Source organism: Nicotiana sylvestris, chromosome 6 (genome assembly GCF_000393655.2).
Source record: "Nicotiana sylvestris chromosome 6, ASM39365v2, whole genome shotgun sequence".
Lineage (NCBI taxonomy): Eukaryota > Viridiplantae > Streptophyta > Magnoliopsida > Solanales > Solanaceae > Nicotiana > Nicotiana sylvestris.
This window is the reverse complement of record NC_091062.1, coordinates 92738308-92750881: the sequence shown is the minus strand read 5'-3', so window position 1 is coordinate 92750881 and position 12574 is coordinate 92738308. Positions and strand designations below refer to the sequence as shown.

The window sequence follows — 12574 nt, the reverse complement described above, 5'->3', positions numbered from 1 at the left end:
TAAGGCTTCGAAGTTCGTAATCATACCGCTTTTGATGCCCTCTTCAATCCTTTCTCCCAGCTTGATAATGTCAGAAAATTTGTGGCTCTCGATCGTCATTAGGCGTTCATAATACTGCGGTTCTTGAGCCCGGACAAAGAATTTGTTCATTTGTTCCTCCTCTAAGGCAGGTCTGACCTTAGCAGCTTCGGACCTCTAGTGAGTGGCATACTCGCGGAATGTTTCCGTAGGCTTCTTCTTTAGATTCTGAATATAGAACTCATCTGGCGCATTCTCTGTGTTGAACCTTTCCATAAAGTCGGACACCATGCCTACCCAGTTCAACCATTTCTTTGGATCTTGGCTAATGTACCAGGACAAAGCATCTCCTTTCAAGCTCCTCATGAAAAGCTTCATGCGGATTCTCTCGTCTTTCCCTACTCCAACCAACTTGTCACAGTACATTCTCAAATGGACCCTTGGATCCCCTGCACCATCAAATATCTCGAACATAGGAGGTTTGTACCCCTCGAGCAGCTCGACATCGGGCTGTATGCAAAGATCTTCGTAGTTCAGCCCCTCAATTCCCTTGCTTCCTTCAACGCCTTGAATCCGGCTAGTTAATATCTTAAGTTCTTTAGCCAGGTTCCTGATGAGCAAGTCCTTATCATCATACTCGGGTGTGTTTGAGATGGGTTGGGTGGAGTGTGGCACGGTCTCCACGTAGATGGGGGTATTATGGTGGGTGTAAAAGTGGTCATTTGTGGAGTTTTGGAGTTCTGGGATGAGCAGCGAGGTGTTGTTTGAGGTATGGCAGGTGTTGCAGTGATGGTGAGGAGCGGGATGGTTCTATTGCTTTGGGATATTCTGCGGAGGTGTGGGGTTCTGAGCATTTGGAAAATTGATATCTGGAGTGGTGAGGGAAAATGACAAATTTGCCAAGTTTCGAACCTGATCAAGCTCTTCTTGGAATTTTAGCAGCTTTTGTTCGAGTTAGGATGCATTTTCCTTAGGAACTTGAGTACCGTGACCATGAGTGACCTCCACCTGTTTAGTTGAGTTCTCTTTTCTGACGTTATTCAAATCTTCCATCTTCCTTTTGTTCTTGTTTTTGACAGGGCTAAGGGGATGAGTGGGTGGAGGGCCCCTGGATCTCGTGGAATAAGATGATGTTGCCAGAGTGCACGAACTAACCTTTGGGGAAGGGGAATAATAAAACAAAAGTAAAAACAAAAAGGTAACAAGTTAGTGAGGTTTATAAAAAGCATTTCAATATTTAAACACATAGTGCGAGAATGTAAATCGTGTCCTAATTTTGGGACCTCATTGTGCCCGAGGTAGGCCTAGCGACAAATTAATTTGGATAATTCAGAATGCTAAATACCTCATTTTATTGATAGAAAATAAGACGAATCCCAAATCGACACTAACCAAGCAGGAAATAAAAATCACTAATGGTCATTGGCCTTATTACATTTTATAAGGCGAATACATAAACTCCTATCTATTTGGTCCCTGAAGGACCTTCCCTAGATTCGGCATCCTTGGCTCCGTCGAACATCTTTCCCCACTCGCGAAGTCCCAACAATAGGTAGGCTCTAGCTAGATGTCCGCCTTCATTTCTTTCAGTATTTTGGCAGTCTTCGACCCTCTTGAGAAACTTTCTTTCCAATTCCACTGTGCCTCGCTCCAAGTATCCCAGTCGTTTGTTGGCATTGACAGCCATGTCCTTCCATTCCTCAATCAGTTTTTGGTTGGCTTCTTGTATCTCACAATGCTTGCTTTCGCACTCCCGGATCCTCTTGCGCAATTGGTTGCATTTGACATGTGCCTCGGCCCTTTCATCTATGATCTTGTGGCCCCTAGCAAACCCTGGCTAGCCCAGACCATCGTGATTATCTTCCAACCAGCCCAAATAGTAGGGAGCGCAACCAGCATGGTATCTATCTGGCTCGATGGTATTTCTCCCCATGACGATCTTGTAGTGCCACATATGCTGAGCTTGGAACTTATAAGGACTATCATCAGCCTGGAAGTCAGCCCAGAAATGGCTCATCTTGTCGACCCTGGGTATAACGTGTTTCCTACCAGCTTGCCTCATAACCCAGAGAGGGACGTAAGGGCATGTTCCTTGCAGACCGATCAGTATCAGGAAAGGTGCATCTCTGGATCGGGTGATGAATTCCGCGGTCGGAAACCACTCGAACATCCACTATACCTGGTCCCCAGTTAGATTATCGAATAATTCTACCCATCCTTTGGCATTTTTTGGCTGGGCGAACATGTTGGGCATGTAATTCATTCGCTTCGGATGATGGAAAGCGATATGATCATCCCAGTCTCTTTGCTGAATCTCTTGTCGGTATTCACCCATTTAGAGATGCTCCATGAGCCAGAGCTGAAGTAGCAAATTATAGCCTTTGAAGTGTTTGTCTCCTTGTTGACACTTCTCTAAGGCCCGCTGTATTTCCGCAATGATCGTGGACACAATGTGAAGGGTTGCCCACCAATTCCTTCCATTAAGGTCTTAGTTACCATAGCCATCCTGGTGTGGATTTTTGCTTTCTTCATTGGGAACACGATCAACCCCAGGAAACAAAACATGAATATAAAGACCCTTCGGTGAATATGCCCTAATGATGTGATGGCAAACTCGTCAGGATAGGTACGGTAGGATTTGCTGTGACCGTACCTTTCATTCAAATAGCAAAAAGAAATGTAGGATTCTTTCAAACATGTCAGTCCTGGATTTTTCTTCAAACCCATCATTTTGAGGAAGCCCCTGCCTTTGCGATTCTCAGGCATTAACATACCCAGAGTTTCCCATGTTATACCAGCCAATCCTCCTATTTCTTCTAGCAAGGGTGTCATTTCAATGTCCTCGAAGCGGAATATGGCCCTCTCACAGTCCTAGAACAAAGTAGCATCTTCTATGATCTTGTTGTTGGGTTGAATCTCCAGAAGAGAAGGTAGATTGCCCAGATATTTCCGGACAAGAGTTTGATCACTAGAGTGAAGATCCTCCCACCAGCTTAGCAATTTTGGTGGATGTTGGTGACCATGCCGAATCTGGGGACTTCGTGCCTCATATTTCTGCAAGACAAATAAGGTTAGGCCTTTACCCCCACCAGACTCCACTATTTAATAGCAACAATTGGCATAAAGCATTTAGTTCTCCAAACAAATGCACAAAACGTGGTGATGTTCGTTTGGGTTTAGGGAAACCCAGTGGACTTTGGACAAGGCTTATCTTAAAGAGTCATTATGCGGACAACATAACTGACTCGACTAGGTTTGACCATGATACATGCATAATTTAAACAGAGTGAGGTTTCTGATGGGGTTTTAGACTAGTACCCTTGAGGGGACAACTCAAGGGGGAAAGGCACAAAACCATCAACTACACTGTTGATCGACTGGTTTTACCACAAATATGTCTTTTCCGAATTTAGGGGGTAATAATATAGGAAGAGCGCAACCACTCATTATAAGTGTTGCTATGGTATTTGTTTGGCACGAGTGGAGTATGATGTTGAGCATGATTATGCAATAATTAAAATCATGTTGGCACGTATTTGCACGTTAAGAAAGCAGTAAATATAGCAGTTTCATAATTTAAAGCAGAAATAAAGGAAAGAAACAAAAGACAAGTCAGTTTTGCAATTGAAAAGGGAATTGAATGCTTAAAGGAATTAAACAAGTAATTTCACATAAAGAGGTATGAATTCACAATAATAGTCTGAAATGATAAAAGCCTAAATATCCCCAGCAGAATCGCCATACTGTCGCGCCCCCTTTTTCCTTCCGCAGAAATCGGGTTTATGACATTTGTTATAGGACAACTCATTCCTTTTGGGAACTGGGTTTTGCATTTTGAAGATTCGCCACCTAATGATTTAAGGTGCATTAGGACACCAATAGGGTTCAATTCTAAGTTTCGTGGGAATAACCAGAGATAGAGTAAGGGCTTGAAATTATCCCAAGGGGAAGGTGTTAGGCACCCCTCAGGATCCACTAGTGTGGTTCCCGGCCAGACAGTTTATTGTGAGTTTAGCAAATAGACAAGTATGAGCTCAAATATTAGGGGAGTTAAATTTAAACATATAAAAGAAAGAACAATTAAAAGAAGAGTTTTTTTTTAAAAAAAAGGAGTTTGCAGATAAAGGGAAAAGGGGTCCTAGGTTTATATTTAATATGGATCACATCAATGCGATACCCGGTATGACACTCCTCAAAAGAGGGGATACACGTGGTATTAGCGCACCGGTCATCATATCCATATCTACCCTTCCCACTCCGTTAAGATATTAAAGCACGGATTGGTCTCGATTACTATTGCATGTTATTTACCCATCCCATTCCTATCAGTCCCGGAGGAGCTTAGGACTACTATTCCTAAAGGGGAGGGATATTAGGCTGATTTTTGATTTCAAAGGGTAAAAATCTAGGGCGACATACAAAACAGATATACCGTATGTTCGGGAAGCATATAAACAGGTAAAGGCCCATGTACACCTCCTCAAACAAAACACATAAATAGCATGACTTGCACATACTTTTTTAGGTCTGATTAAAATACTAAAGACGAGGGGAGTTTGATTATTGAGGCTGATCTATTTATTACATAACTCAGATAAGAAGTCTGAATCAGGCCTGTCTGCTGGTTGTAGCAATTAACAAAAGCGGATTCAATTTTATGGTTATTACTCTAAGGCTTGCCTAAGTGTTTTATGTGAGGTCCTATAGACATGATATCTAATTGATTTGGAATGTGGCGAACAGTAACAACTTAAAGCGAATTGTTTGAGATCCTATAGGCATGCTTGCTAAACCTCATTAAATATAGAAGGAAAGTTGTTTAAAACTGGTTCAGAATCGAACTGATTTTAAATTGAACTAGTTTCAGATTCTGTAGGCGATGGTATCTAATATTGCTGATTTTAATCCCTATAGGCATGATATCTAACATTGAATGTGAATAGAAAACGAACCAGAATTTTACTTGGGAATCCTTATAGGCATGATTTCTGTATGTTATACTGATTTCAACCTTATGAGCATGATACTTACTTATATCCGTTTAGAACTTAAAGCACGATATCTAAGTGGCATGTAGAATTTAAATAAGTCCTATAGACAGGTTATCTAAGTGTGAAGTCGATCATGAAGAAATTAAGATAAACCCTATAGGCATGGTGTCTAAAATACAGAATTGGACATGCAGAAATTTAAAAAAAACAGTCCTACAGGCATGCTTTCTACCCTTGAGCATACATAATCACCCAACCCTCTTCACTAGCCAACCCCAAGTGTTTATTACAAATTATTACAGACCAGAAGTAATGAATTACACCAGAAAAGTACAAAGAAAAGTTACAACCAGAGGAAGCCTGATTCTTGACTTCTTCTCTGAGTTATGGAATAAACTACCTCAAATGTCATTGATCCAAAGCCTTTCTCAGAGTTGAGTGTGTCAAAGTTCCCTAAGGGTCTCAAGAGGATCCCGGGCAATGCTCACACCCAAGTTACATAACTAGAATAGAGATGAGTGCAGTGTAGAAATGTTAGCCCTTATGTGTCCAAGTTCAGAGGGAGCTCATGGGTCCCAAGGCAAGGCTCACACAAGGGGGGCCAAAACTTAAGTTCTAAGAAGATAGTGAAAGTGCAGGGACAAAGTTTCAAAATTGGAGTGATAGGGAGACAATAATCAATAACACATAGAGTTAATAACTTTACACAAAAGGGGGTCAAGGGTTGGGAATCAATTTCAAGGAGCCTATATACTTAGGCATGGGTTAGCTTTGGGCATGTACAGCAATGGGAAGTGCTAACATGCCTGTAAATTAATCAGAACATACAACATATAAGAGAAACATGGAGGTTATGATTCCAGGGGAATCATGTTTGGGTCATGCACAGCAATGTCCAATGTTGTCGTGCCCAAACCAACCACAACACATTGGGGTAGGGGTTTAAGATTTACAAGTCATGATACATTAATTCTGAACAGGGAAAGGGAAATTACAGCATGCTTAATAATGGTACTGAGTTAAATACAAACAGTAGACAAACAAGGATGCAAGAAACAGTAAATAAGCATGTTGTTGTTGGTGTAGAAGCTTAATTAGAACATACCAGTAAGAAATGTGAATGCAAAGAAAAATAAGCAAGTTTCCCACAACCTAGACTTGGCTTTCAGCCGGCTAGATAAGGCAGCAATACAAGTAGTAACAGAGAAAAGAGAGAGATTTGGTGGGGTGTGTGTCTGAACTCAACTGTTTTATGCCTTGTGTTCGTGTGTTTGAAAGAAAAGAAGTGCAGGGTATTTATAGTTTTCTGAAAACGAGTAAGAGAGAAGTAATAAGCTGCAAACATAGAAACAATCACAATTCAGAATCAATTATATAAGTGATTGCCATTAATTAAGGAATCACTTGCTTAACGGGCAGTGACAGGTTCAAAATAAGGAAAGAAATCAATTTATAAGCAGGCTGACAGTTGCCGCAAAAGAAGTAGTAAAACATTAAGTAAGCAATCGAGTCTAGGTACAGAAATATTCTAATTTCGGAAAGGATTCAGTAAGGCAAAGCAGGAAAAGAAATCAATTAACCTTAACAGGCGAGTGAAATCAGAATTTCACAAAGGAAAAGTTTGAAATCAGTCACAAGTTTGGAGATCAATCAAAGAAGGAAACTCAGCATATAAATAGAGTGCACAAACACTATACATGCGAGGCCAAGCCCATTGGCAAAAAAAAATAGCATGCAATAGTAGCACAAAATTCAGTAGATGGCAACATTCGAAGCATGATAGTAAAATGATTTATGGTACATAATTATTAAATTAAAAATACTGGACTTAATTTTTTATAGATATAAACACAATTAAATCTAAAAGAGGCTAAAATTGCAATTATATGCAATTTAGCCTTAAAAATACTAAATCAATTATATAAAATATGCAAAAAATATCTTAGCTATATTTTAGTATAAATATAAGAATCCAATAAATGAATCACTAAAAATGATAATTTTGGAAATATTATTGGGTTTTTTATGAGTAAAATAGGGGAATAAATTGGTTTTAAAATCTTTAAAAATTACGAAAAAAAAATAACACAATCGGACATACTTATATATGCCTACACATGTTGTTTTGAAAGTATTTTGCATATAAAAATATACAGAAAAAATTGGGTATCAACACACTTATCCAAGAAACCTTGGGCATCCTCGCCCTCTGTACCACTGAAAGTCGGATGTTGAAGTCTACCAAACCTCTCCAACCTACGTTGCTTGTCCTATGGCATGGCAGGAGCTACATAGTCCTGAGCAGCTGAAACCGGCTGGGCTAGATGTGCCCCCGGTGTCTGAAGTCCCTGCATGACCTGCTCAGGTGTGTGAGCGGCGGGAGTCTGAGTGCCTCCCCCGGCCAGAGAAGTAGTTGCGGCTTTAGTAACTGAAACCGCCTGAGCTAGGCCAGTGCATACTGATAGAATCTGAGCCAAGGCCTCCTGAAGACCCGGAATCACAATGGGCACAGCTGGTGCTGCTGGAGCGTCCACAACTGGGACCTGATCCTGAACTGGGGCGATTGGTGGATCTGCAGGTGCTGCCCTAGCTGCTGTGCGGGCCACACCCCTGCCCCTACCGCGACCGCGACCGCATCCTCGGCCTCTGGTGGCCACAGCTGGTGGTACTGGTGGTCGTCCATCCTGACCGATAGCGCGTGTCCTCACCGTCTGTGAGAGAATAGAATAACAGAAGTTTAGTACTCGGATCAACAGATTCGCATAACAAGAATTTCAAGAATATGAAATTTTTCCCAAAGGTTCTGTAGCCTCTCGAGGATAAATACAAACGTCTCCGTACCGATCCACGAGACTCTACTAAACCTACTCATGACTCATGAGACCTATGTAACCTAGGCTCTAATACCAACTTTTCGCGACCCTAAACACGGACCCGGTCGTAATGGCGCCTCTCGTGAAGACAAGGCCAGCCGACACACTCCCAATTCATTTTAAGCAATTAAAATAATACCAGTTTAAGTCTTTAACATAATAAAAATTCCAAAATAAGGTGAAACAGTACAATTACAAAATAGACATAGCCCGACATCGAGGTGTCACCAGTCATGAGCATCTACTATCCGATTAAAGATAAGAAAAGTCTACATAGTCTATTATAGAACTAAAATATAGTAAATAAGATAGGGGAGAAGCACTGGGTTGCAGATGTCGAGCAGCTACCTAGTGAATCTCTGAATCCGCCTGAGCTAGAAGAAGTCAACACTCGCTAGCGGGACCCAAAACGCCTGAATCTGCACATAGGGTGCAGGGAGTAAAGTGAGTACTCCAACTCATTGAGTAATAATAATAAATGAAGACTGAGCGATAAGAAATCACGTAAAAACACATCCACATGCTATAAAGAAGTAGTATAAAATCGGTAAAAGCATTGAAATAGTGAAAACATGCAAAAAAAACACTCATTTCGGAAGAAGCTTCTTTAAAACGCCTTTTTAACAGTTAAACAATTAAATGAAAAAGCAGCTAGAACAGGTAAACACATAAAAATCTGCCCCTCGGGCACAATGTCAATAGAATCCGCCCCTCGGGCAATATCATGAAACAACACCTGCCCCCCAGGCTATATCTCATATCACAATGGGTACCCGCATTCACTGAGGGTGTACAGACTCCGGGAGGGGACCCTTATGGCCCAACCGCAATAACAAGCCATCTCATGGCATAATCAATAGGCTCTCGGCCTCATATCAACAAGCCACCTCGTGGCGTACAATCTCAGGCCCTCGACCTCATAATCATAAATCAGTGTATCCTCATAACACAAGCCCTCGCCCTTACTCAGTCAGAATCTCATAAGCCACTCGGGCAATCGTAAAACATAATGCTCAGCCGAAATTATCATTTAAAATATAATTTAATATGTTAAAACAGAGTAAGCATGGTTGAGTTATGAAAACAGTAGAATATAGCATGATTGAGCACAAGTATAAAGTTAAAACAGTGAGAAAATATCAATAAAAACCAGGGTCCAAATAGTTTGCAAGAGGCCCAAATATGGCATTCAACCCAAAACATGATGATAGCAAACAATTTTCAATCAAATACGCGGTAAAACAATCATTCGGGATGGATTAAGTCACAATCTCCAACGGTGCACGACCCCACACCCGTCATCTAGCATGTGTGTCACCTCAATATAGCACAACGATGTGAAATCTAGGGTTTCATACCCTCAGGACACCATTTACAATCATTACTCACCTCTATCCGGTCCAATCTCTAGCCTGCGATGCCTTTGCCTCTCGAATCGATCTTCGAATGCTCCAAATCTAACCAAAATTAGTGCAAAACCATCAAAATATGCTAGGGGAACAAAGCCCACTCGAAAGAAATCAAATTACAACACAAATCCCGAAATTGGCCAAACTCGACCCCCGGGCCCACGTCTTGGATTCCGATAAAAATTACATCAATAGACTCCTTATCACTCCCGAGTTCATTCATATCAAAAGCATCAAAATCCAACCACAAAAGACCCCTCAAATCCCAAATTCTAGGTCTCCAATTACAAGCCCTAGTTCTTAAATATTAGGCTTAAATTCCATGATTAATTCGGTAGAATTCACATTAGAATCGAGTATTAAGTCCATAAATCTTACCTCCAAGTGTTCCCCCTTGAATCCCTCTTCAATCCTCTTCAAAAAGCTTCAAAATCGCCCAAAAATGGTGAAAGTTAGCCCCGAAATCGCGGACAATGGCTATTTAAACATTCTGCCCAGGCATTCAAAACCTTCTTCGCGAACGCGGTCAAAACCTCGCGTTCGCGAAGCACAAACTGACGTTGACCAAATTTTTCTCTTACGCGAACGCGACCACTCCCTCACGAACGCGATGACTCCACAGCTCAAACCATCGCGAGTGCGACTGATACCTCGCGACCGCAATGCACACGACTTCAGCCCTTCGCGAACGTGAAAGATAAATCTTCAGCCTCACCTACTAACCCTTCACAAACACGAGGGTCCACTCGCGAACGCAAAGCACTGCTGTCTGCAACACTTCAGCAGATTTTTCTACAACTTTCAACAACTTGAAATGGTCCGTTTAACCACCTGAAACTCACCCGAGGCCCCTGGGACCTCAACCAAATATGCCAACATATCCCATAACATCATTCAAACTTGTTCCAACCTTCGGAACGCTCAAAACAACATCAAAACACCAAATTCGCATAGGATTCAAGTCTAAGAATTCCAAAATCTTTTAAATTCCGCTTTTGATTAAAAAGTCTATCAAACCACGTCCGAATGACCTGAAATTTTGCACACACATCCCAAATGACACAACGGACCTATTGCAACTTCCGGAATTCCATTCCGACCCCTCTATCAAAATCTCACCTATCAACCGGAAAACGCCAAAATTTCAATTTCGCCAATTCAAGCCTAAATCCACTCTGGACCTCCAAAACACATTCCGATCACGCTCCTAAGTCCCAAATCACCTCCCGAAGATATCCGAACCATCAAAACTCACATCCGAGCCCTTTAACACATAAGTCAATATCTGGTTGACTTTTCTAACTTAAGCCTCCCCAAAAGAGACTAAGTGTCTCAAACCTTACCAAAACCTCTCTGAACCCAAGCCAACCAACCCAATCACATATAGAACTGATAAACAAAATAATAAAAAGCAGAAATTGGGGAAACGGAGCAGTAACTCATGAAATGACTGGCCGGGATCGTTACAGAAACTACTGCAAAGATCCTTATAAATTGATTTACTACCATAGTCTTTTCTTACAAATCTTTATTTAAGCAATTTTTATTTAGGTTTGGCTTTCTACATTGCTTAGGGTTTAGCTCCCACACAAACTTCTGCAAAGTATGGCTCAAAACTATAACTATATCAGCGAAATAGCAATGTCCAAAATGAGTTGGAATTTGAAAGTTCGTGTTGTTAGATTGTGGCACATTCTAGACCGCAAGAAACCAGAAAATTCTAATTTAATCAAATTAATTATTCAAGATGAAAAGGTGCATACTCTTTTACATGTAGTTATTTTTTTCGAGTTGTGATGTATTTTCTTCAACTTATGCGCCTTACTAACTTAAATTTCTTTTCACATTTTTTATTTTAGGGCGATCGAATTCATGCAACTATTGAAAGAGCTGTTATGCGTATTTTCAAAACAAAAATACATGGAATGGGATTGTATGTTATGAAAAACTTTGTGGTTGGACCAAACAATCTGGAAATTAAGATCAACAAACATAAATTGAAACTGACATTTTCTCATAGGATGAGTGTGGGTGAAATTAGTGATCCACAGTTTAGTTTGAATATTTTCAACTTTAAACCTTTTCAGCATCTCACAAATCAAGTTGAGGTTGATGAGAATGAACTATTCGGTAATTGTTTTACCTTTCGCTATTTTTTGTTGAATGTTTTATCACCTTATTCATAACTATTATTTAAATGTGGCAGATATCATAGGAGAAGTTATTGGTCATGGTAACGTAAAATTGTATAACCAAGGTGGTAAAACAAGTACTTTTATGAACTTGGAGCTCGAGGATCATGAGTACTGTCATGGGCTGCTTTCCAGACACACCCCATGACCCCTTGGCCACGCCCCATGGCGGCCTAGCAAGCCTCACAATGCCTAGCTCCATGGTCGGCCCCGTGGTCTTGGTTGCACCAAGTGAAAAGCGTGCATGCGCCTCTGTTGCCCCACTGATGCCTCTCCCCAGCGCCCAGTGGTTGGCCAATGACAACAGCGTCGTGCGCCCTGACAATGTCGCACGCGCAGATCTTGATGCCTTGCTAGGGCCCAGTTGCAGGCCCATTCCAACAGCGCCTCGCGCACAGACCTTGATGCCAAGCACCAGCGCCCAGCCTCAGGCAAACACAACAAGTATCGCGCGCGCCAACAGCACCACGCGCGCAGACCCTGACCTGCAAGACAAAGTTGCTACCATCGGACTTGTTTCTACATTGTAATAAACTAAGTCCTTTTCATTGTAATTATAGGCTAGTTTACATCATTTTCATTCAGTGTGCTTATACAGCTTTATTAGGACAAGTCATAACTTTGGTTTATTTTTTTAAGCATTATTAGGGGGATCAAGCAATCAAACATTTTCAAGCAATCAATTTTCTGTACTGGTGTCTCTGCACCTCGACACCGCATCTTTTGTAATCAGCTTTTATTCATCAATAAAATCATCATCATCATTCAAAACTCAATTCTCTTTCAGCTTCTGCAATTGCCCGTGACATTGGTTTTCCCGCACGGCACTGACAATTTAGTCTAGCGTGCGGAGGGGACCTCATTGGCGGACAACAACCGCACTGACATCGGTTGCTTAGCCTTACGTTGCCCTTCCAAGGAACATCAGGAAGGTGCCGCGTAATAGTTGGTATTAGAGCCTATGCTCGACATCGGACGAGGGAACACATTTTGCCATCATCACCATTTCTGACCATGGTGAATCATGGGGAGCGCCTAGCATCCCTAGAAGAGACGGTTGACCGATTATGACCCATCGTGGATACGGTGCC

The 12574-nt window shown here is 41.5% G+C and overlaps 1 protein-coding gene across 1 annotated transcript; it reads left to right on the top strand.

The window, feature by feature from the left end:
- The first annotated feature begins 10896 nt into the window (after positions 1–10896).
- LOC138870951 (uncharacterized) lies at positions 10897–11631 on the top strand. Its single transcript, XM_070148794.1, has 3 exons — positions 10897–11046; positions 11151–11421; positions 11498–11631. Exons 1-3 carry the CDS (start codon positions 10897–10899, stop codon positions 11629–11631), a joined length of 555 nt encoding a protein of 184 aa, XP_070004895.1.
- The last annotated feature ends 943 nt before the right edge of the window (positions 11632–12574 follow it).